This window comes from Cupressus sempervirens, chromosome 5 (assembly GCF_028749045.1).
Source record: "Cupressus sempervirens isolate cs-2001-9-10 chromosome 5, ASM2874904v1, whole genome shotgun sequence".
In the NCBI taxonomy this organism is placed as follows: Eukaryota; Viridiplantae; Streptophyta; class Pinopsida; order Cupressales; family Cupressaceae; genus Cupressus; species Cupressus sempervirens.
The window spans coordinates 621,414,951-621,440,018 of record NC_143122.1 but is presented as its reverse complement, the minus strand read 5'-3'; the positions used below and the strand labels follow the sequence as shown (position 1 = coordinate 621,440,018).

Here is a 25,068-nt window from a genome sequence, read left to right as displayed (position 1 = left end):
TATACTACTATAGCTTTTCTTGTTTTAATATAGGCAGTATGTATGTTACGCCTGCTGATACTCTTTTAATTATGGATCTGAACCTTGTTTTTGTTTTATTAAGTGGTAGGTGGTAGTTTTGGTATTTGGTTATCTGTTGGTTGTTGACCAGTTTGATTGTTATAGGGCCAACCCCCCTAGTTTTGGCTACTTTTAATTCAAAAACAATGGAAAATGCATTTTGACTGATTGCATAAGAATTCCATGAAGATTTTTTCCTTATATAAGTTGAAACATAAGAAAATGAATTTCAATTACCAACGTCATAAGATGGTTGTGCTACGTTTCATTTACAATATCTGACAACTGTCCCATTCTTTAACACCTATGCAAAGATCTTGCTTGTGGCAAGGTCCCTCCATTTGGGGTGCCGACTAAAGGGTGAATTTTTGGTTCTATTTTAACATGCTGTGAAAGATTGTACCATCTATTTTGTAGATTAAAGGGTTGATGAGCTTGAAATTGAACAAGCACAATTTTAGAGTAATTATGAAATGAGCAAGATGCTGACAGATTGGATCACACACAATAATAACTACAATTGAAGGGAGTGAAGAGAATAGGCATTGGGCTATATGCTAGGGAAGGTATACATGTTATTTTTGTTATGTACATTTTTATATAGCGTGTGGCTCAGGGTCAAATATATGAATTCCATGGAATGAACGTGTTTGTGTTGCAACTTAGTGCTATCATTGTTACAATTTAATCTCAATATTTTATTACTACAAGTGGCAATTATAGTTCAGATGGATAGTAAAAGAGGTGAACATTTTTCACACCATTGAATCCAAGTATTCAGAGTAATTATTGTATAAATGCAATAATTTTGTTACCATAGAATTGGGTAAGATATAACTAGAGTGGTAACTCATGCATTCCACTGAAGTTAGTTTTAAGGAAACACTACTCACTTGTAGTAAAGCACTATGGTAACCATTTCAAAAATCTATCTTTTTTTTGGTTGAGGGAAGAGATCCCAACCCTTCAATTCTCCTCTATTATCAATGGCTCCTGATGCTTTTTCTCTTTATGAGCCAGATCAAACACTACAATGAATGAAAATACATCTTTCAAATTCTAACATGTCCTTGGTATTTGAAATTGTTTTCCTATAAATCAAATTTTAATATCTGCAAAATGATAAATATCTGCATGCCTTAGCATACCTTCTAAATCTTGCACAAAATAGGGACTTGAGCTCTCCAAGAGCTCTTGTTCTAAAAGTGAATGTCAACCAACTAAAAGCTTGGTTATGATGGAATTTGGTTAAAATGCTTGATAATTTTTGTAATTTGGCTTGTTATTAGCCACATTTTCTTTTTCCATGATTAGAAATATTGTTGTGCTTTTAAACATAAACATCCTCTAGCCTCTAGAGACTCAAACCATATTGAAAGGGAATACTTATTCAGTAAGAATCAATATAGAGTCTGTTTGGCAGCAAGAATATGAGTGGAATAGGCATATGTAAATTCTTAAAATTCCAAATTCTCTATTTGGGTGCGCAAAATTAGAATTGTGAATAGGAATACAGATTCCAATTTTTGCCCAAAAATGAGCATTTACAATTGGAATACGTATTCTGATTCCAATTTTATTTATTTTAGAAAACATAATTTTTTTGGGTCTATGAATTGTCCATCAAATTTTGATTGAACCAAACAAGAACAAGAATATGTATTCTTATTTTCTATTCTAGAATAACAATTCAAGAATACGTATTCCTATTCCCATATTCTTATTCCTATAGCCAAACAGACCCTCAGTTAAGAATAAAATTAATTCCTAGAGATGTGTAACAACACAATCATATTGAGTTTAGTGAATATACCATCTCTTGATGTATAAAAACACCATTTTTATGAAAAACTTCAACAAAAACAATTTAAAAATAAGTGCCACATAGTGGTTAGTATTTGCCTAATAGTTTGTTGTAGTTCTAATGTAAATTAAATTAAGTAAAACATAATAGAATATATTTATAAATAATAATTTAAATTAAAGTAATTAATTTATATATTAATTTTTAAAAATATTATATTTTATAAATAATAATTATTTAACATGATATATATAATTATAATGTAAACTTACCAAAGATTAAAATTAAAATTATATTTATACATATTATTTTATTTATAATATAGCGAAATAATTATTTATTAAATTAATTGAATGTCAAAGTAAAACTGTATTAAGTTTAAAGTTATTTTAGTATTGTTTTAATATAATTTAAAATGTTCAAAATAATTTTAGACTAAGTAAAAGAATTAAAAGAGAAAAACTCAAATACAATATATTTTATAAATGATTTAAGAAAAATATAAAATGTGATTGTGTATTCTTAATCTTAATAAATTTTGAAAAATGATATGGTCTAAAAATGTGGTAGTGCCTCCTAAAATATTGGCTCATTCTGTGAAATTCATGTATAAGATGTTAAATCTATTAGCCAATCATTGCTAGGATAAATGATTTTGATCATTTCACAACTTTAAAAATTCATTTTAACTTTAAAAAAATAGAAAAAAAAATTCTAAATAGTAATTGGTAGAAATAAAGTTTTTTAAAAAAATCCATTTCAATATTATGTAGCCTTTCTGCAAATATAAAAAGAAGATATACTATTTTAAAATAGCAAAAAGAGGGGTAAAAATTTATTAAGACAGAAAGGAATACAACAAGGAGAGCTCAACAAGGAGCTCGATCCTGAGCAACAAGATCATCAAATTCTTGCACCATCTCAAAGGACAGTTGCCTCCTATCCCTAATATTCCAACCTGGATCATGACTAGATGCCCATTTGGCTAAACAATCAACAATTCTATTCCATTCACGAGGAATATATGTGAACCTAATGAATTGAAAAGAGGAAGAGAAGAAAAGAATCTGCTTAACAACAGTGGCCAACTGCCAACTAACATCCTCAAGCTCTTGCGAAGAAAGCATGTTCACAACCACCTGTGAATCAGACTCACAGATAATCTTACTACATCCCCGCAAGCAACACTATTCCACAGCATATAAAATAGCCTGAGCTTCTATGAGATTGTTAGTATAATCACCCTTATGAACTGAGAAGAAAAATTTAACATCCCCAAAACTACAACAAGCCACTCTGCCAATACCAGCCAAACCAGGATTCCCACGGGAAGAACCATCAGTGTTAATTTTCAGAACTCCACAGGGAGGAGGAGTCCAGTGCCCATCCCGGTTAACCCGACCCTTCCTCTAATGGTGAAGCTGCTTGGACATAGAAGGAAACCTATGAGCTGCAACCCCATCCTGCAGATGAAAATTGAGGCGATTACAGATAGCAAGATCAACCGGATCCATACCCCCATCAAGCTCACACTTCACAAGAATAGTTTCCTGAAGAGAATGTGATATTTTCCACCAAAGATGCAAAAAACCAAGCCAAACATCTTGGAACATCTTTATTTTTTAAAATAAAATCATAATATTCCATTCTAATGAAATTCAAAGATGTGATTCTTTTAGAGTTTTTTAAGATCTTAAATCATATAGAGACATATCTAAATACAATGAAAAATAAGTGACACAAGACTAATTGCAATCATATCTTTGAAAAGTAGAGGTCCACTTTGACATTATTCTACTTTCCAATTTGTCTTGCATAAGTAGAGGTCCACCTTGACATTATTCTACTTTTCAATTTGTTTGACTTCATACACAATTGGTATGATTTGATCTTGTATCTTGAATCTTTAAAGATAGAAATTGATTAGTGTTCATTAATTTATGAATCTTGACATTAAAATCACAACTTTGCTATAAAAAAATCTTTTGTAAAAAGATTTTTAAAAGATATTAAGGAGAGAATTATAAAAAAGAATGCTTAATACTTTTTTCAAATTATTTTAAGAGTAGACATGTTTAAAAAATTAATATTAAATATACATTAATTTGTATTCTCTAGTAGTATAGTTTATGTTTCTTTAAGTTTTGAAAGTTAAGTAAAACAATTCACTACAATTTGTATTATCAATCACAATTATAATAATGATTTTATCATCTAACAAAAGAAGATTATAATTTTTTTATTATTCATCATAAATTTGTTTATTGTTCATCATAAATAAAATTAAAGATTATATTTTATTGATTATTTAACATAAGACATAATTAGTAATAAAATTTTAAATAAATACTTCTAACTTACTAGTTGTATTAATCATAGAAGCTTGAAATTAAATATTAACATAATATGTACACTTTTTTTTTGAGAAAAATATTTTTAACTTATTATTAGACTTGATTAATGAATTAAATGACTGATTCTATTGATCACAAAGACTTGCAATTAAGAACACAATATATTGCATTGACCTAAATAACACAAGTAGTTAAAAGTATATAAAAAAACTTATCAAAATGCATAGAAAATTAGAGAAAATAAATGAAAAAAAAAACCTTAAAGCATTAACTATTAGGAGTTTAATACAATCTTTATGCTACTCTGAAAGGAAGTTATCTTTCAGTTGTCACAAACACCCCCAGTAGCGCTATAGTGTGGGCAATCCCATTCTAATGATCTCACATTTGATTCAGTGCACAATTTATTAAAATATAAGCTCTATGAATCGGAAGACAAATAACTTAAAAGGATATATTTTAGAAACTCATATTGAAGGAGCTTCGGAGGATCTTATTATAAGAGATTCAGATGTTGCAGAAATTACAGGCATCATAGTTGTACCGTCCATGGAAAAGAAACAACGTCTTCCAAAGATTTTAGATTAGGAGAGGAGATCTCTTGGACTGGAAATGCGAAAATTTCAGAGAGAAATGCACGCCCGGTGGGACTCGAACCCACAATCGCCTGATTAGAAGTCAGACGCCTTATCCATTAGGCCACGGGCGCTTGTGTTTGTCTGCCTAACAAAAGTAGTCTAACTAACGAAAATATGGGAGATTGTTCCGTACACCTGTAATATTGAAAAATACGTCAGTGGAATAACATAATTAGTGGTTTGAATTGTTATTATACTACTAGTGCTTGCACCAAAAGAGGTGGCAATGGAGTAGTCCATGGTGACATGTTTACAAGCATTAGCAAGGAAGAATGTTAAAGTTAGTTGTCGTGAACAGAGTAAGTATGTAAGTCTTGATTTTATAATGTTCAGAATAAGTCTTGTTGAGTGCAAGGCTAAGAAATCATAAGGAATGAGGCCCGGATCGTGCTCCGGGTGGTTTTGACGGTGTGGATGCTCTTGAGGCGAAGAGGTTTCAGGTACGAGTGGGCCCGTATGGAATTCCTAAATTGTCTTGGCCTTCGTTGGTTGGTAGCTCGCAAGCTTCATGCCTTGCAAGTCTGAACCTTCCATAAAAAAATAGAATTTTATTTTTTCCATTATAGAATAGTTTATGATGTTTCCCTTCCATAAAAAAACCAAAAACCGGCCTTGTAATTCAACTAAAACAAACTTAAAAGAATGATTGCTTTCTAATATACAGGAGTTCAACATGGGATCTCAATATGGCCAGCTTCATAGATCCAGGTTCAAAGATCCTTTTTGCCATTTTTCAGACAAAGTGGGATACAATTGCATCCCATGATTATTGCATCACTTCTACCCTTTTCTTCATAATTATCTACTCTTCTTCACTCCAAATGCCCTATATCAAGTCTCTTTCTATTTTTCTATACTTTGTTAACAACAACACAAGGTAGAGATATTTGTGAAGCATTTTTATGAAACATCATAATGGCACAAGCAAAATTTACATGGTTGACTTATATTATACAGTACTTCGTTAGTTCAAAAAGTGATGAAGTATCCTTCCAACATTTTACTCACTTATTCAACCTTCCAAATCTCATCTACTTCATTTATTAATGTCAAATATCAATAACATTGTTATAAGTTGCGGGAATCAACCTACCCCAAAACAAACATAGGAATGGATTAGTCATGAATAAAAACAAAATTGTTGTAGGGCCTAGCCAATGCAGGTGTGCACTAACTATTGTTTTTCAATAGATAAGTAAGAGGAGTAAACGGGGTTGCTAACTTAAAAATTATAGTTCAAAGAAACGAGATTGAAAAAGAACTAAGAAAAATTGTGTCAGCCATGAATTATCAAAGAAAGAAAGAACAATGCTATTTTACATCGTAACCTATTTCTATTTGCAGAAAGTCCTCCAGTAAACACTTCATGTACTATAGTTATGCTCTGAGATGTTAAGCTTTGGTCAGGCCAAGAACAATAACAATTAATGCAACAATAAGAGAGGCACACATTCTCTCTAAACGAAATGAGAATCGAAAAAGAAAGAAAATGAGTGCATGAAAATGAACTTCTCTATCACAAATGTCATTGTTCCATATTTCATTCTCCTTCACCCAGCACAATCCAAACAAACTTCAATAGCTAATAACTCTGAGACCAACCAGAGAAGGCAGCTCGGTTTGCAGTTCCGAATCATGCTGATGTTGGAAACAAGGGAGTACAACAACTGTTGAACTTGGAATAACCTCATTGTACTACCTCTCGCAAATTTTACAAAATACAATTTAATAAAACTTTTATAAGATGAAAATTGATTGGAATCTGACCCTAAAGTTTTTTAGTTGACTTTCAGGGCCATGCAGTTGCTTTCAATGTTTGTTATGCAGCCCATCTATTGAGGAGATGAGATTGCTATCCACTGGACAATATCGACAATATCCACTGGACAATGCCGATTTTTCAGTGAGTAACCAAATAACTCTTTAATCATAGCTTTTAAAACTCTTTGGAAAGAGACCCTACAAAACTTTTATTTCATATATAAATGTAACAGTGCAGTTACCTGTCAACTATTAAGAGTCTGTATTTGATCGATTTATCTTGTATGAGGGACACCACACAGAGAGTTTGACATTAAAAAATGGTTCCTTATCCCACAACTGGATATCAACTAAGCTCGACAACCTCGGTATATGCACTTTTGACATTCACCCCTTAATATCACTTTAATAGACTGATAAACTATTATAACATGATGAACAAAGGCTGCAATTGCACTGCTTCCCTCTTTTAAAATCGAAAACATTCCAATCAGATTGGTTTCAGTTTCGAACAGATGTCTTAGGAATGTGGATTTTCCTCGCAAATGTTAAAAATATCTCAATGAAGAGAAATAATAAGTTAATATTGTCTCAATCAAAACGTATCTCAATGAATAGTTCTGCCAACCAAGCAGGTCAAATGACATACCACCAAAATTGGTCAGGAAAGATAAGTTGGATTTCAGTTGTTAATGTGTTTTCATTGAGTTTTTCTTTTCATATCACAACTAGTAGTTAGTTTTTTTAGTATGAAGGATTTTAAAAAATGGCTACGTTCAATTATTACTAATATTATTATTCTGTACCTCCGATAAGATTTAAATGTGGCAGATGAATATTGTGACCACTATAATATATAAAAATTGCATATAAATCTTTAATCAGTCTCTTTGGAAGAAGGAAATAAGTACAATTTAGCTAAAAGCAATGGCAAAGAAGAGTTGTCACAAGCTACTAGTTGTTAGAAGCATATCTGTTTATTCTTGACCCCAATTCAATTGATAGACACAACACACAACTCATTATCTCTTTACTTCTTTTAGTTCTTTACATTTTTATCAATTAGTAATTCTTTTTATGTCTTCACTTTCATGATTGATTTGTTCAGGCTCAATTTTTAACCTGACCTAACAATATAATTTAATGATTAAGCCAATTATGTAAAGCTTCACACCTTCTTATTTTCATCCAAATGTACATTTTCCTACATTTTAGGAGAAACTATATAATAGAATAATCATTTCAACAGTATGCTAAATGCTAGATCAAACAAGTCTTTAAAACCTTGTACTTAAAAGTTTGATTCCAGAAACAATATCAATGTACTAAAGTACAATGTGCTTGGCACAAATTATTGAGTTCTACTAGTAGCCTAAATGAAAAAGAAGGTATCAGCTAATATAAATAGCTAATTTTGATGCATACAGTTAGGCTAAAAATTCCCTGTTTTATGATAAACTAAAAGAAATTGCAATAAATATATTTAGTATATATATTTTAACTTTTGAATACAAAAATGTTGATTGGAAATGTATGTATAGTTATTTTTCATATGAAAAAAACTATTGATTGAATAGTTATACATAGTTTTTAAAATAAATTCATAGACATTTCTTGCTCCATTATTAGTAGAGTGTTGAAGTGAGAATACTTAAATATTAAGCTATTTTTTCCATCCAAATTATGAATCAGAATAACGATTGGAAATATCTTTTACCTAATGAATCGAAGATAGTTTTAAGATTTTTTATTTTATTTCAAAATATAAAAGATTACTTCCACTGAAGCATTTCATAGTTCAGAAACTGAAAAACTAGAAAATTACTTCCATTTATTGCTTTAAAGGTAAATTTTTTTTATTGCATTAACTGAGAACATAATAGACCAAATGTCTTCAAGAGAACTACACAACCCAAAAGTAAATACATTTAAGCATAACTAATAAGAAGTTTGCATCATGCCATAAAAACAAACAAAGTTAATCATAATACAAACTCTTAAAGAATATGAAAGTATTTTACAAATGATATATTAAATGGATAAGAAAACAATAAAAATTTAATGTTTTGTGTTCATTTCAATTGATTTTTCCATAGAGCCGGTATTAAAAGTTAAATAAGGATACTTCATTTTTAGAGCTTGAAAGCCCTTTTTCAGCTTTGACAATTACCCTTTCTATGTCTTCTATATTTTTAAAACAACAAAACATAACATAACAATATATACATGTTACCATGTGTACTAAGAATTTGGGTGAAAGAAACCCTTGATGATAGAGATCATAATTATAGTGCCATCAGAAATTCTAAGAATTAATTGGTTTGGAGGTCATGCTAATTCTTTGAGATTAAAGATCTGCTTGAGTTAGTTCCTCATCATTTTTAGCTGCCAATTTCTTCAATTGCAAGATTATCAAACAAAATATGAAATATTAGAAATTAGTAATCCAAATCACCTGTGCAAGGAAAAAATATTTAATATACTCCAAAGTAGAAAGGTTTGATATTCTACATAGTTTCAGTGATGGTAGTACCTGTGTCTAACATGCCTTTCTTCAATTTGCTTCCCATAGAAGAATTTCCATTTTCTCCTTCCATTATCAACTACTATTGAAATCTTGTGCTACAAATCCTTTTCAAGAGACAAAGAAAACAAGAGGATGTTGCACTATGTGTAGGCCACATTGTGTTCTAGCCACACATCAAATCATGTCAATGTGTCATTTTGAAGCAGGGAACAAGCCCAGCGTAGTAGCTCTGTGGCAAGTCATAGGCCAGTCCCCTAATCAACTTGGGAAAAATGTGTCATTGTCCTTATTGGCTAAAATATAGTTTTAGTAATAAAAGAGTGTTTCTCGTTCTTTTATTATACTTCCCCTTACTTTTGGCAACACCATTTTTTCTGGAGCATGCACCTTTTTAAGTACTAGATATAAGACAAAATTTCAAGTATAAGACAACCTTCTAGGTGTAGGACAACTTTTCATTAGTGGGAAATGCCCATAGTGAAAAGCCTATCTGTTTAATTATAGATGATATTAAGAATATCCTTTCTTTTTTTGTATTGTTTCCAATATGTTTCACGTTTTTATGCTTTCCTGTATTGTCTTATTTAAACTTTGGACTATAGTGATGTGATTATTTTCATCTATTTTTCTTATGAATATCTATGATATTATTTTATTATGAAAATATTGTAACCGTTTATTTATAAAAATATGTAGTGTCTAGTAAGTAAACAAATTAAAAGCAATTGTTATATGTATCTAAAATTTTCAAATTCGTGATATGATTTTGAGAGATAATTTATAGTGTTTATAAAAAATAGATAAAAAATTGAGTTTATTTTAAGAGACTATTAATTTTGAATTCTATGATATTATATAATTATTTTTGTATTATTTATATATATATATATATACTACATATATATATATATATACTACATATATATATATATACTACATATATATATATACTACATATATATATATATATATATATATATATATATATATATATATATATACTACATATATATATATATATATATATATATATATATATACTACACATATATATATATACTACATATATATATATATATATATATATATATATATATATATATATATATATATATATATATATATATATATATATATATATGTATGTATGTATGTATGTATGTATGTATGTATGTATGTATGTATGTATGTATGTATGTATGTATGTATGTATACATACATACATACATACATACATATATATAGTTGAAAATTCAATAATAAATAGAACATTTGTTTTTGAATATATTATAGACAAATATTTTATTTTCAAGTGAGCATTAAATTTGGTGTTTAAAAAAAATAAAAAATATCAAGATATATTTGTATTTGAAGAAAATATTTTTAATTTTAGAGAATACTACAATCTATCTATTTATAGATTTTTGTATTGAATATCATTTAGTAAACATTACATAAGTTTCTACTCATAGTTCTAACTAATCAACTATTCAAAAATACAAGAGAATGTACAGAGGAGGGTATAAAAGACTATAATATGTGATATTTTGTTATCAAGAGTTGGATCTTTTTACCATAAATTTCTAGCTTTTGGAGCCATCTTACCATACTAGTACTTTGTTCTACCCAATACTCGTTGTAAGGATGATCTACTATATTTTCTAAAAGTACATTATTGCCCCAAATGGCCATAAGACTCGAATCTTCTCGCATTGGTGCTATTGCATTTGCATTGATGCATATTCTTCTATCTTAGCTCTGTTATCTCTATTATAAAATTTTGTAGTGCAATTTCAAACATTTTCCTCTCCTCCATTCTTCTCCTCCAAGTATACCCATGTCAGATCTCCCACTTGAAATTCCTCATAGTCCATTTTGTAAGAGCCTTTCAAACTTGGTTCTTGAAATCCTTAACATTTTTGTCACTAGCAAGTCCATATTGAACTAGATATGAGTCTCCTTAGAGACTTGGTAAGGGATCTATCCTTACTGCTAAACACATTCTCATTAATAATTTTCCAAATGTATTATAAAATTTCAACAAGAAGACAAGACCAAAAGACAATAAATTCTATCTTAAGGCTCATACTATAACTAAAGACCACTTCTAAAACTAAAATATTAGTACTAATGATAGTCCTAAATATGTTTCATGTCTTTAGCAAAAACATAGGAAAAAAATATGCTTAACAATTTTTGGTACCTTGCAAATGTTGAAAACATTCAAATCTCATGAGGGAGTCTTAGTACCTGTAATCTATCAAAATACAATTTTCCACATGAAACAATCTCTTATTTGTTCCAACTTGTTGCCCCATAGGTTGTAAAATAGGTTAGACCTAGAAGAAGGATCAAAATCAACATTCTGTTTGTTGGTTGTAATACAAAAATATACAATCATAGTTAGTGATAAAATTGTAGATTCTCTTTGCTTTACTATAGTACATAAATTTCCAACCAACCACTTCCATGAAGTGTATCTATTATGGACAAAACAACATTATTTGGGAAGAGATATAACTAAGGATGACTATATGTAAATAGTTTATGTCTTGTAATAGACACTAGGCAATTAATTTATATTGGTTGTAAAAATTTCAAATGGACCAATAGTTTCATGTTGTTATACCAAATAGTTAGTATAACATGTTAGTAGTTAAACCAATTTTATTGTGATCAATAACTCATCATATTGAGGAATTTATGTGTAAGTACAAGGCTTAAATTATGTAATTTTGGTGATGATCAAAGTGAACTTGGGAATATATATGAGACATTAACTCAAAATGAGTATTTTTAGACCCTTATGTGTATAAAGAATACATAGAAGTTTTTTGTGTAAAAAATCCTTTAAATATGAACTCTATTGTCAAGATGATGATGCATTATAAATTGATTTTTATTTAAGTTCAAGAGTTCTTTGTAGACTTGCAGATATGCCTCGAATATTGCAATTATGTGCTCCTATATGTCTTACATGTTCTTATGTGCAACACATGCTTTTGTGCACTCTTATTTAAAATCTGCACCCTAACCCTAATGCTAACTCTAACCAAGATATAAATTGTAACCCTAATGCCAATGATAGCTATGATAGAAATCCTAACCTTAATCAAATTTAATTATTTAATGTATTACATCCATTGTTTTTGTTACTAGCATACAAACAATCTTTTTATATAAAATATGTCAAGATGTATCAAGGTATTTAATTTTGTCATTACTCAAGTCACGTGTAAATTAAAGTTGAAAAAATCAATACCTTAATAAATTTTGGCATTTTTTTTAATATCTTGTATATCTATGCTAGTATTAACACAATAGTTATCAAACACAATCAAAGATGATAACTAGGTAAATGTGACAATTTCTAATTAATTTGATTCAAGTTTAGATTTCTTTTATCCCTTCAGGGCCCATTTGGCTGTAGGCATAGGAATTGAAAATAGGAATGCATATTGGGAATAGGAATTACTATTCCAATAACAACTATTTTTTGGAATGGACATGAGCTCATTTTAGGAGCAAAATGGGAATATGTATTCATATTCCCTATTCCAATTAATGTACCAAACAAAAAATATAAAACATATTCCTATTCCAGCTACCAAACATGCCCTCAAAGTGTTTAAGGAATGATTTATGCCTTTAAGGTATATGATTTTTAATAATATACATGAATGATTAAATTATGTTGAAGAAAATATCTATTGAGATAGAACTAATGGTTAGAAAAACATGTACCAAATTGACTTCCAATGTCAGGTATAAATGGAAAAGAGTAACAATTTCATTTTTAAAATTTAAGTTTAGCTATGTTATTTATCTAAAAGATCAAAACTTACACATTGAAAAAATCAACGCCTTAATACATCATGGCATGTTCTTTTATATAGCTTATATATATGCTAGTACTAACACAATAATTATCAAACACTCTCAAAGATGACAATTAGGTATGTAACAATTGCTGATGAATTTGATGCAAGTTTAGATTTTATTTTAGTACTTCGAAGTGTTTAAGAAATCATGCCTTAAATGTATATGATTTTTAATGATATATGAATTATTAAATTATACTAAAGGAAGTATCTATTGAGATAGATCTAATGATTAAAAAAATGAGTATCAAATTGACCTTACATATTAGGTAGAAATCAAAGGAATAACAATTTCATGTTTAGAATCTTGATTTAGATATTTAAAAGATCAAATCTTACACATTGTAAAAATAATTTAAAATAAAGAAAATAGATCTTAAGATTAAAAGTAGATGTATAGAAGAAAGTACTAATAAATAAACAAAAATATATTAAAATTGCCTTTATATGAAATATAATTCAAATCAAATAAATAAAAAATTGATTTATGAAAAGAATGTAGAGAGATTAAAGAGTCAAAGTTAATAACTAAATCTTATTAACTTAATAAGAAATTATGATAAGATAAAAGAAACTTGATTTTTAGAAAGTAATACTATACTATGTAGTCTTCCTGTTATTTATTATAGAGTTTTTAAGATGATAAAAGGATATCAATTTATTTTATAAAAAACAAATATTTCTTAATAAGAAAATTTAATATCATATATTTTTAATAATGAAAATTTAGTATCGTTTGATATGCATCTGTTATCCACACTAGATGTGTGAGTGCCAATTCATTTGAGAAAAAAGATAGAAGCATTTGTATTGATGAAATATAAAATAGATTTATCTTAATATTCAAGATCATATTACAAAGATGTTTCTATAATTTTTTTAAATTTAATAAATTTAAAAGAAAAATATTATTTTAAAATTTAATTATTATAAATTGAAAAATAATAACATAAAATGTGTAACAAAATTTTTTACTAAGTTGACATAAAATCTAAAGGCTAATAAGACGATTTAAAAAAAAAGATATATTGTCCTATAAGATATCATAATGAAATAATAAAAATAAAATAAGTTTCCTCAATACACTCAAAACATAACCTCGAGAATGGTAGAAACTTCGAGAATAAAGCTAATTGTTGTAATGTCTAAATTTGACATTTTTCTAAGCAAAAAATTACCAATAAAAAATCAGAAAAGTCTTATTAAAATTTTTCCATTAATTCAAAAGCGTGACATCACCTTTTTGTAACGGAAGCCAGGCGTGTCATTCTACATGCCACTGGAATGCTCTAGATTAACATCATCGCTGTTCTTGCCAAAACCGCCAGAAGGCTCTGGTTTTGCTTAGGAAACATCTGGAACATCTCTTCCTTTTCCACAGCCCTCTCAGTATTATATATATCAACCATCTGGAATTTGGCCAATCATCGGAATTTCCTAAGCATAAATTGTGTTACACAGCTCTCTTCATCGCTAAGCGTTACAAAATGTCTCTTGTTCCAAGTCGATGGGGCCGTAGGTCCTCTGTCTACGATCCATTTTCACTTGCTGCGTGGGATCCTTTTCAAATTTTTGATTCCTCAATTTTCAGGGATGTAACGTCTCCCTCCACTGATTTTGCAAGGGATACAGCGGCTGTCGCAAATACTCAGATCGATTGGAAGGAAACCCCTGATGCGCACATCTTCAAGGCAGATCTTCCTGGTATTTATTAAATTCTTGCTTTTCTCATCAACAATCGTGTTCTTCTTGTAGAAATATTCTGCTATTTGAAAAGATCTAAGAACGAGATGCTTTGCTTCTGCAAATTTTCCGCTTAGTAGAAAAATATTTAAATGCAATGTTTTGATTGTAGAATTTTGCCCCAATTTGAAAGCATATCAAAGGGAATCTGTTGCTTGTAAAATATTTCCTTTATTTGGAAAGATATTGAAATGGAATGTGCTCACCCTGTTTCAGGGCTGAAGAAAGAGGAGGTGAAAATAGAAGTGGAAGACGGCCGTATTCTTCAGATCAGCGGAGAGCGGAGCAAAGAAGAGGAACAGAAAAACGAGAAATACCATCGAATTGAACGATCGCGAGGTGGATTTCTGAGGCGTTTCAGGCTGCCAGAGAATGCAAAGGTGGAGGAGGTGAAAGCTGCTATGGAAAATGGAGTGCTTACCGTGACAGTGCCAAAGCAACCTCAGCCTCAGCCCGAAGTCAAATCTATTCAAATCTCTGGCTGAAATAGAGAAAGGGATAATTGTAGTTGAGTGCTGTTTTGGTTCGTCAAGATTTTCGTTTTGAGCGATTTTGTGTGAAGATTTTTTTGGGGTTTTCATCTTAGAGGACTGGGTGATTCCTGTTGACACTTTCAGTCTTTCTAAAAGCTTGAGTGAATGTAGTAAATAAATGTAATAATTGCGACTATATATTAATATAAAAATTATTGGTAATGTCAGTTTCTTCTCGTTACAACTCGTTACAATGCAGGCGTTTTCGAGGTTGTTGTTTCCCCTTTTTCTGCAATGCAATAAAAAATGTATAAAAATGAGACACTCTGAAAGTACAGTTTGGATGCTCATAAAATAGGAAGGTGTTGAAAGGTGTCAGAGTTAAAGCAGATGACTTAAACATCACACGTTAAAGTATTGTATCTAGATTAAAAGTGTTAAATAGTCAAAGTTGATTTTTTTTAAGATTAATTGGGACACAGAGATCTCATTATTAGTTGGGCCACAGACTTATGTTTTCAAGTGCATCTCCAGGACAGGAAGAGTAGAAATTTTTCGACAGGAAGAGTAGAAATTTATCCAAAAAAATGAATTACAATTTTGCGAGGCGTTCTCTACACATCGCATTGTCCATGGCTATTGCATGCTTTGCTGACAATCATATTCTTGTATTGTGTTTCCTTCTTACCGTTGCTACTATATGGGTCGTCGAGATTGTAGTTGTCAGTGACTGGTTTCTTTATTATGACAAGCTATCCCCATTTTGGAAGCAACTCTCAACTTCACTTTTCTGGCTCGTCAACATGTCCTGTTTGCTTTCCTCTGCTATAAATGGTAATGTGCTACTCATGTTCTCCTTATTTCTTGTTTAGACATTAGAATGGCCAAAATACATTTAAATCATTTGCAATGTTGTACATGGAGTCTAAGGGGAAAATATTTGGGGGACCTTGCCTGTTCCTTTTCTCTCCATGATGCGTGTTGGCCTCTGTATAATTTTTAGAGCATCCTCTAAGCCTCATATTTACACCCCTCAAAGTTGTCCCAACAGTTTGGAAAAGACTAGGGCATGTGTGGATGTCTGTTGAATTTGCTCTGATTCTAGGGTCTCTGGCGCTTATTTTCCCTAGGGTTTTCCAACATGTAGTCACTGCAATAAAAGAAAGAAGTATGGCTTTATGGAGCTGCTAGGTTTTTTTTTTTAAAAAGAAGTTATGGTGTTTCGGTATGAGAGATTTGCCACAAAGATAGTTGACAACCAAAGAAATCATGGACTTAAAATGTGAAGGATTTGCATATGTTTCCAGCGCATGTGTCACTACTATTCAACTAAAGATTCGCAGACACGTTCTAATACCTCTACCTCTGACCTTTCCTGCTTCTGCCACACTCGCTCTATGATTCAATTTCATAATTTTCTGGTTCTCCATTTGGTTTAGATTGTAAAAATACACACGATCTATATCGCCAAAAATAGGCTATAGAAACCTCTCCAAACATTCAATCTATCAGATATGTGCCATACATCCACATGGATGACTCCTTGGACCAAAATTTTCTCTACAAATTTAGAGACATGCTTTATTCCTTCATTCCCCTGATAATCTCATTTAACATTATCTGTTAGGGCTTATCATTTTGTTCCGTGATTTTCATTTATTGCTTCCAGAGTTCGATTCTATGTTGCTGCCAAGAACCCATTTTCTTCTTTGCTTTGTCCTTCGTATGAAATGTATGGTTTTCTCTGGCATGTGAAGATCGTCATCGCAAATGAATAAATTAGTACCAAAAACTCAGACACTACAAACTCTGGCATAAGCATGCAAAAGCCCTAATAATAGGCCAGAGCAATTTTTCTTACCTTGTATTGCCTGTATGGTCTCATTCTGTGTTTTCACTTGGAAAAATCAAGAAGCGCTTTTGGTATTTCTTCAAGACATTCTTTACAACCCAATACGGGGAGCTCTCCACGTAGGTAAGCGACCCCTCGGTTTACAAGGTTGCGGGTTCTTTATGCGGAGAATTATAAATCTGTTTAATTTGCTGTAGACAGAGTGCGCACTCCATGTTTCTTTTGTCGAGTAAAAACAGGGTTTTCCCTCAGGCTCTTGCTAGTCAGTTGAAAATTATAGCCATACACATGGACTAGAGATGTTCTTACTAGAGGTGTAAAAAGTATGCCAGAAGGCATTCAAAATGTCTGCAGTGAGTTTGGTGCCAGCAAGTACAACTGCTGCTATGATGCTCTTAAATAAATACAATAGTACTTTACTGCTCCTAGAAACACTAAGGTAGGACAGGGGAGGTGCATGTTAGAGACATTTTGGTCTAAACCTGCACAATACTACACTAGTGTAGCGTCCCATAATCACTAACATTGAGATGGAAATGGCTAAACAGCAGAGGATTTGCACTCGAAGTGACAGTTTTTAGAATTAAATAATTAATTTATAAATTAAAAACTGTCACTTCGAGTGCAAATCCTCTGCTGAGATGATTAATCTCATTTCATGGCATTATGCCAAACATTGGATGCCTCTTCTATGCTCTCATGCATTGCATTTCTAGTTTTCTTATACCCACACCCCATTTCATTTCATATGATGATCGTACACCTAGTTGTTTTTTAGGCTGTTTAGTAATTTTGCACACCTTGTACACTATCTTGGTTGATTCCATTCAAATCCTTGTACACTATCTGTACACTACCTTGTACAGCCTGAGTTGGCCTAGTGGTGGAGAACTTGTACTCTTGAAAGAGAGGTCACCAGTTCAAATTCCACTGGGAGGTAGGGTATGTACGCCTTGTTTGTAGCGCCAAGCGCCTCTCGAAAAAGAGTACGAGGTAGTCCCATATCACTGTCACCATATGTAAACCCAAAAACTATGGCATAGTGTTGTGGACTATAAAACCACCTTTCCTTTCCTTTCCTTATTCTTTGAATGGAATATACCCCAATGCCATTGTAGATCCATGACAGACTCTATTATTTGGAACCTACTATCTTCCTTTAATATATTGCCTCGTCCCCACTTCTGAGCCACTCTACTCTCTCTTGATTGGATGTTTTACTAAGATCTCATCTATAGTTGACATCTCCTTGAATTTTCAAATTTTGCAGTATCACGTTAGTCTCGGCGAATTGCTTCCAACACAATTTGAAACGTCACCGCTCATCTTGTTGCTCTAGAAACTCATAGAAGCATAAGTCATTTGCAATAGTAACATAATATAATTTTGTTAGGATAAAATAGAATTTCATCTTGAATTCAACAAATGGAAATTTGGCATATTGTAATGAGAGAAATTAATTGGTCTAGAGTTTCCTCTCTTGCAAATAAATTGCTTTGTTTCAAAAAATTAAAAATAAAATTTTTTCAAAGGGTATAAATAATAAATTGAAAATACCAATTAGGTGGAGTAGTTTAAATAATGATTTGGTATTTTTCTCTATACTTTTTTTAAGGACCCAATTTTGACAAATATGCGTGACAATCATTGCATTGCCTAGCATGTATGGTTGTGAATAACTAACTCATGAACTGGATCATCAATTTCTCCCCATATGATTAACCAAGTATGTTACAAATTGGGAGTATTGTGCACAAGAAATAATTGTCTTAATCAAATAATGGAAATGACAATTTAATATTTCTACCTCATCTAATTTTCTAGACACAAGAAGATTACATGTATATGTTATCTTGTAAGAAAATTGGGAGTCTAGAGGACCAATTCATCTTGATTTGGACCTAGAAGAATATTTATCCAAAGAAGTAAAGATCATATTTCAATGATGGTAATGGAAAGGCTGAAAAGTTCATCATTGTAGCATTCAAAATGAGGATATTTTTGTCTATTTGCTACTTGCTTGTTAGACAACACATCCTAAATCTGTATAGAAAAATAAAAGATAACATCATAAGTAAAGAATATCTATAGAGATTTTGGGGAAGAGAAAATTTTGATTCTGATGTATAGCACAAGCTAGGGAGATAAAACAGAGGTGAAGATTTAATTAAGATTTAATAAAGATTAAATATCTTCTTAATCAAAATTATTACTTTACATTAGAAAGCAACTAGAGAGATAAAGTTCTATTTTTATAAAGCTAGGTAAGCCATCAATCCACTAACTTGGTGATTATTAAAACTAATAGAATTTCTATGTTTGAATACAAAATTCTCAGTAAAATTGTGTCCCATTTATTATTTATATACACTATATTCCTTTTTCTAAAGAAATTTAGATAAAATTTATCTTCTAGATAGTTCTTTGGCTTAGATCTCTACTTCAAATATCGTAGTATTGCCAATTATTTGTGGTTTGTGGTCATATTCGTAATTTCTAACTATTGGCTTTGATGCATAAGAATGCAAGTCTGTAAAATCTGTCGTTTTTTCTTACAACTTTATTTATGGTTCCATGCTTTCTTAAAATTTGGTAATTTTTGGTTGTCTATTTTTGTGAAACTTGAAAAAAAGAGAACATGGTCTTATATTGATTGATGAAAAGTGTTGAAGCTCCAGTCTTCTTATAACAAGTATGTGAATTTTCCATTCTAGAACAAGAGGTGCACATTGCAGGAGCTTTATCTATCATAATTAACTTTATCTAGTCTTTGTTCCAACATTTAATGTGTGGGATAATTCTTTGTTAAATGTTAATGTTTTTTCTATACAATTTGACATTTCTATTATGCTTCCAACTATGTTCTTTGCTAAGCTCCTTTTATGCTTCAACTCTTTCTTCTTACTACAACTTTTCTTTGTCATTCTATTTTCTATGTAATGGCAATGTGTAGCTTGATTGTCATGATTATCTCACATAACTATAAGTGAGAGAATGCAATAAGTATCATACAACAACATTTAGATTTATTTTACAAACAAACCCCAATGTTGTTTAGAATCTTTACATATGATTAGAAAATACTTATTAATGCTTTGGTTGTTTTACATATAATTATTCATATATTTACTCATTGTATTATCTAGTAAAACTCACTAAGGATTATTTAGTTTTCCAATGTACATATGTTGATCTTCTTGCTAAGCACACAATATTCTAGTTGTGAGGAAAATAGGAGTTCTTCAGTCTTAATAATTGCACTTAGGTTCTATTAGATTTCATCTCAGACATGATATGCATCTATATTTTAGTCACATGTTCTTGTATTTTGTAGGTTATTCATGCTCCCAAAATTCATTCAACTTGTCCATCTATAACACTCCAAGTAATTCATCTATTGTTATAACCTTTCAATATTCCAAAAATAACAGATCTGTATATAGTTCTAGACAAATGCATTGTAGTCTTGTTGGAACATGTATACAGTTCATAGTTAACTTCAATTGCAAATACAAATGAAAAAGTGAAAACATAAGTATAAAAACATCTCTATAATTGTGAACCATCTCTCTATAATAGCCATCTATTTACTAAAATTTGATCAATATAATCCATTCTCAACTTTAAAAAAAAATATGACACCAAAGAGATTAAGTCAAACAAAATAAGACTTGCAAAATCCTATCATAGTAGAGACATATAAATTGTCTCAATTAGTTGGCCAACTAAAGACAAGTTAGTAATTGATCAAGCTCTAAAGAATGAACACTTCTTTCACATAGATTCATTCAACTACACATTTGGTGACTACTTATTTGATGCAATACATGTGTTGCTTCATTGCCAATATACATCCATCGAGCTTCATAATGGACTCATAAACTATTTCTTACACTCTCGAGAGACTAGTTGTGTTGTTTCTCTAAGATTTCTACAACATGAATTATACCCATCAATACTGTAGGATTTGCATAATGTGAATGACCTAGCTACCTATTTATGTAGAATGAGAATCTCAGCAACAAGTACAAGTTTGGATGGTGAAATGAGACTTTGGGGTGACACATTATGTGTTCATTAGCTAGCACGATGGTTGAATGCCTATATGCCTATGGTCAACATTACACAAGAAAATGTATCTCTACTTTAATAGAGATGAATCCCATTATCTAGTATTCATTCCTTTTCATGATACTAATCCAATGGTAGGGCACTATGAGCCTATTTTTTCAAGGAAAAGTGCACATAGTGACTGGCAAAACCTTTGACTCGACATGACTATTGTACACTACACTATAGAGGATACTTGGAGCATGATTGGTGAAGCTTTTAATACAATCAACCTCACTAGGATTAGCACGTTCACTGCTCCATGTGGTGAAAGTATGATTGCGGCTATAACCTTCCTAACTAACAATAAGTTTGATGTAATAAATTTACAATTATTAATAGCTCAATCATTGGCTAATGCAATGAAAGTCCAAGATACCATTGTATTGTCATGCTTCAACCAATACGAACAATGATATCTAAAATTGGGATTCCATATTCTGCAAGTGCCCTTGAAGGATCTAAATATTGTTTATTGTGGTTAGCCAACATATTCCAACTAACCATGCTTGTATGGTTAATATGCCCATAACCACAATCTGATGTATACTACAATTGCCCAAAACTGAAGAGTTTTATTAGCTTAATCTATTTCAACAATAGATCCGATCATTTTCATTGTGAACCATTATGATCATACATAACTCATTCTAATGGCATAGATACAAGCCAGTCTATGATATATCAGGTAGCAACAGATACATGTGTGGTAGAACCTAGAGACAATAACAATTTACCAAACATGGACACAACATGAATCTCAACATTGTCCATAGAAAAGTCTAATGTGCATCTTTCATTGCAGCTATTGAAAATAACAACCTGTCATAACCATATAAATAAATAAAAAACCTAAATGATCACATAATTGTACCCAAAAAAATTATAGACCAAATAAGATCCTCTACATTGGGTCAAAGGAAAGGCACATTTCGTAAGCCTAGGCAGCTTCACTACCTTGCCAAAATGCACATGCAAGTTTTAGACAAACAATGCAGTTGGCAAATTCATTTGACTATATTTGAAAAGTATTAATGATGTGCCTACCCAATCATGCATCCTCTACAAAATATTACGTTTCGATAAGGATATATACAAGGTTTTTGAGGCACTTATACATGATTTAGATGACACCATTATCAACATACCAGTGGATTTTGATAAAGTTCAAAAAGCATTTCCTAGATAAATGGACAAATCTAGAACAATAGTAGTTCAATTGAAGTGCAAGTTAGCATACAAAAGTGCTTAAACACAAGACAACATGTGGTCTATATATGTCATGAACACTCTAACAAAGCTATGAAAAATACCACTGTATCTAAAAGAGGACATCACAATTAGAAAAGAATGGGAAAGCCTTTTCACCAACCAAAAAGATCACAAACAAGAAGACAAGGAATAAGATACAACTTTGAATAAAATACTATCTAAACATGATGAAGTACCCATAATTGAATTATTTATCCATTGGTTTAATGACCCACACTCTATCAAAGATCTTGATACAACCATAATTTAAATTTCTCCATTAGAAGGTTTTAGACCACTAGGTAGATTCCAAGATACCTATTCACAAGAAATAAATTTTTCAACACTCTTTTATGGCTCTAAACAACCAAAGAACATGATAAAAAAATTCTTGTATCGCAAAATAGAAAAATGGGAGCTCTTGCACAGGGACAATGACTTCACCACACATATAATTTTTTTTTTTTTCAAATCCATAAAATCATTATCCAATAAATATCCTCACTACCGTGGATTTGTATACAAAAAGGTGAGTTACACAAGCAAAGGTTAATTGCAAAAGACGTATCCAACCCCACCAACCTAGAAAGAATCATAAGATCACCATTTGGATTTCAATCTCTAAGGAGTGTTTGTACTTCTCCTGACTATCTAGAACTTACCAAGAATAATATATTTGCAATGACAAGAAAACTAGGGCCCCTGACTTTCTTTGTCACATTAACAAGTGCAGAGCATTTTTGGGAGCCATTATGTAATGCATTGTGACATACATCTACCATTATCAAGCACAATTAAAGTTTAGAAGACAATGACCTAGACACTAAAATAAGAAAAAAACCAATCCTTTGTAGTCGCTATTTCAACCATAAAATCAATGCATTCTAAAAGATGATGCTTTCAAATGAATTTTGATATAAGTTTTGGACTAGTTCTTTGTGACCGAGTTCCAAATTTTAGGAAATGAACACGTCCATTTCATGTCATGGATAAATGAGGTGACCATATATGGACATTGCCACAACATTATCATCACAAACTTCATTGACAAATATATTTGATGTATTAATGCATTACTAGATGCAAGTCTATCGAGAATGCAAACCCACCACCATGCAAGAATGTGCAAAATGAAAAATGTCATCATGTTGGTTCAATTTCCCATTGCTCCCCCAATAAGTAGCACAAGAATGTTAAAGCCCATGACATTCACCAATAGCACACTTAAAGAACAAGAAAGAAAAACTTCTTGAAATGTATTTAGAGAAAAAAAAAAAATCCAAAAGACACCACATTTGACAACTTCTTAGATGACTTCTAAATAAATGAAGCAAACTACAATCTGATGTTGCAAGCAACCTTGTCACAGAAAATTGCCTTCATTTTATGACACCCAAATGATATTTGGATTAATACATTCACCAAAGATGTACCCCATTATTTTACGCGAACATAGATACAATTTATCTTAGACACATTTGTTTTGACATCTTATTGTAGTTCATACATGACCAAAGAAGACAGAACACTACCACTTACATTTTGACAATTATGAGAGAAATGGACATATGCTAACAATGAAAATGTCTTCTTCATATGAAAACTAGGCAATACATTTCTTAACTACCAACAAATGTCCAGTTGAAAAAATGTTCACATTATCCTTTCATTATCATTACACAACAGTTTACGTAAAATTGTCTTCATCAATACTACAACACAAAAGTTTAGAGTCCTAATGTTAAAAATTCCAAAGTCATTGGAAAAGGAATTAGATAACTCTGACAATATTATGTACACCTCTATAGTAGACAAGTATATACATTGCCCAACAAATTTACAAAGCTTATTATTAGCAGAATACATAGCATTTTACTCTAGCCATTCAATACAAAATAAAAAGAGAAAAATGCCACTCATCATATGCTATGTAAGGTGCAACCAACATGTTAATTATGAGAACTATTTCGAAGAAAAGCGTATTCTATACATACCTTTCAAAATCAGTGAACAACCATTATTACTTGGACACAAAACATGGTGTGCAACATTCCACGTAAACTAAGGCTAGATCTCAATAATTGAAAAGTTGTTTACAACACTGTAAGTAGCAATCAAATGGTGAGACATCAAAGAAGATGCAATACAAACTAACAATTAGAATCACCTAATAATAGATCTAGACAATTACCTACACAAAAATATTTAAGAAGACATCATAGACAAATATGATATCATGATTGACCTCAAACATTACAAAAACTCAAAAGATGTGTATGATACTTGTAGCTTTTCACACTAAAAAATTATGCACCCATTTCTTCTTAGTAATGAAAAATACTTCAAGTTGGGAAGACAATTAAATACAAAACAACAACCCATACTGAAAGATGGATTAATGTCAAAGAAAATTGCACCTTACAAGCCCTTGTACCTATTCTTGATAGGTTGGGTTGGCACATGAATAACCTTCATAGATATAGTGCTCTTTGAAGCACTAATACATATCTATGATAAGACATTAGACAACGACCCATTCAAAGCCAAGGGCATTATCGTAGCCTCTATAGGAAATGTTGCATTCAACGGAGGTGGCATAGCTACACACTCCATC

At 31.0% G+C, this 25,068-nt stretch overlaps 1 protein-coding gene and 1 non-coding gene across 2 annotated transcripts; one reads left to right on the top strand and one right to left on the bottom strand.

Annotated features, from left to right (window-relative positions):
- Positions 1-4,854: 4,854 nt before the first annotated feature.
- Positions 4,855-4,927, bottom strand: TRNAR-UCU (transfer RNA arginine (anticodon UCU)). The gene has a single exon. It is a non-coding gene; the product is annotated as a tRNA-Arg (tRNA).
- Positions 4,928-14,257: 9,330 nt separating this feature from the next.
- On the top strand, positions 14,258-15,468 carry LOC149557428 (17.8 kDa class I heat shock protein-like). The gene is made up of 2 exons (XM_089832073.1): positions 14,258-14,729; positions 14,985-15,468. Exons 1-2 carry the CDS (start codon positions 14,513-14,515, stop codon positions 15,251-15,253), a joined length of 486 nt encoding a protein of 161 aa, XP_089688199.1. The 5' UTR covers positions 14,258-14,512; the 3' UTR covers positions 15,254-15,468.
- The last annotated feature ends 9,600 nt before the right edge of the window (positions 15,469-25,068 follow it).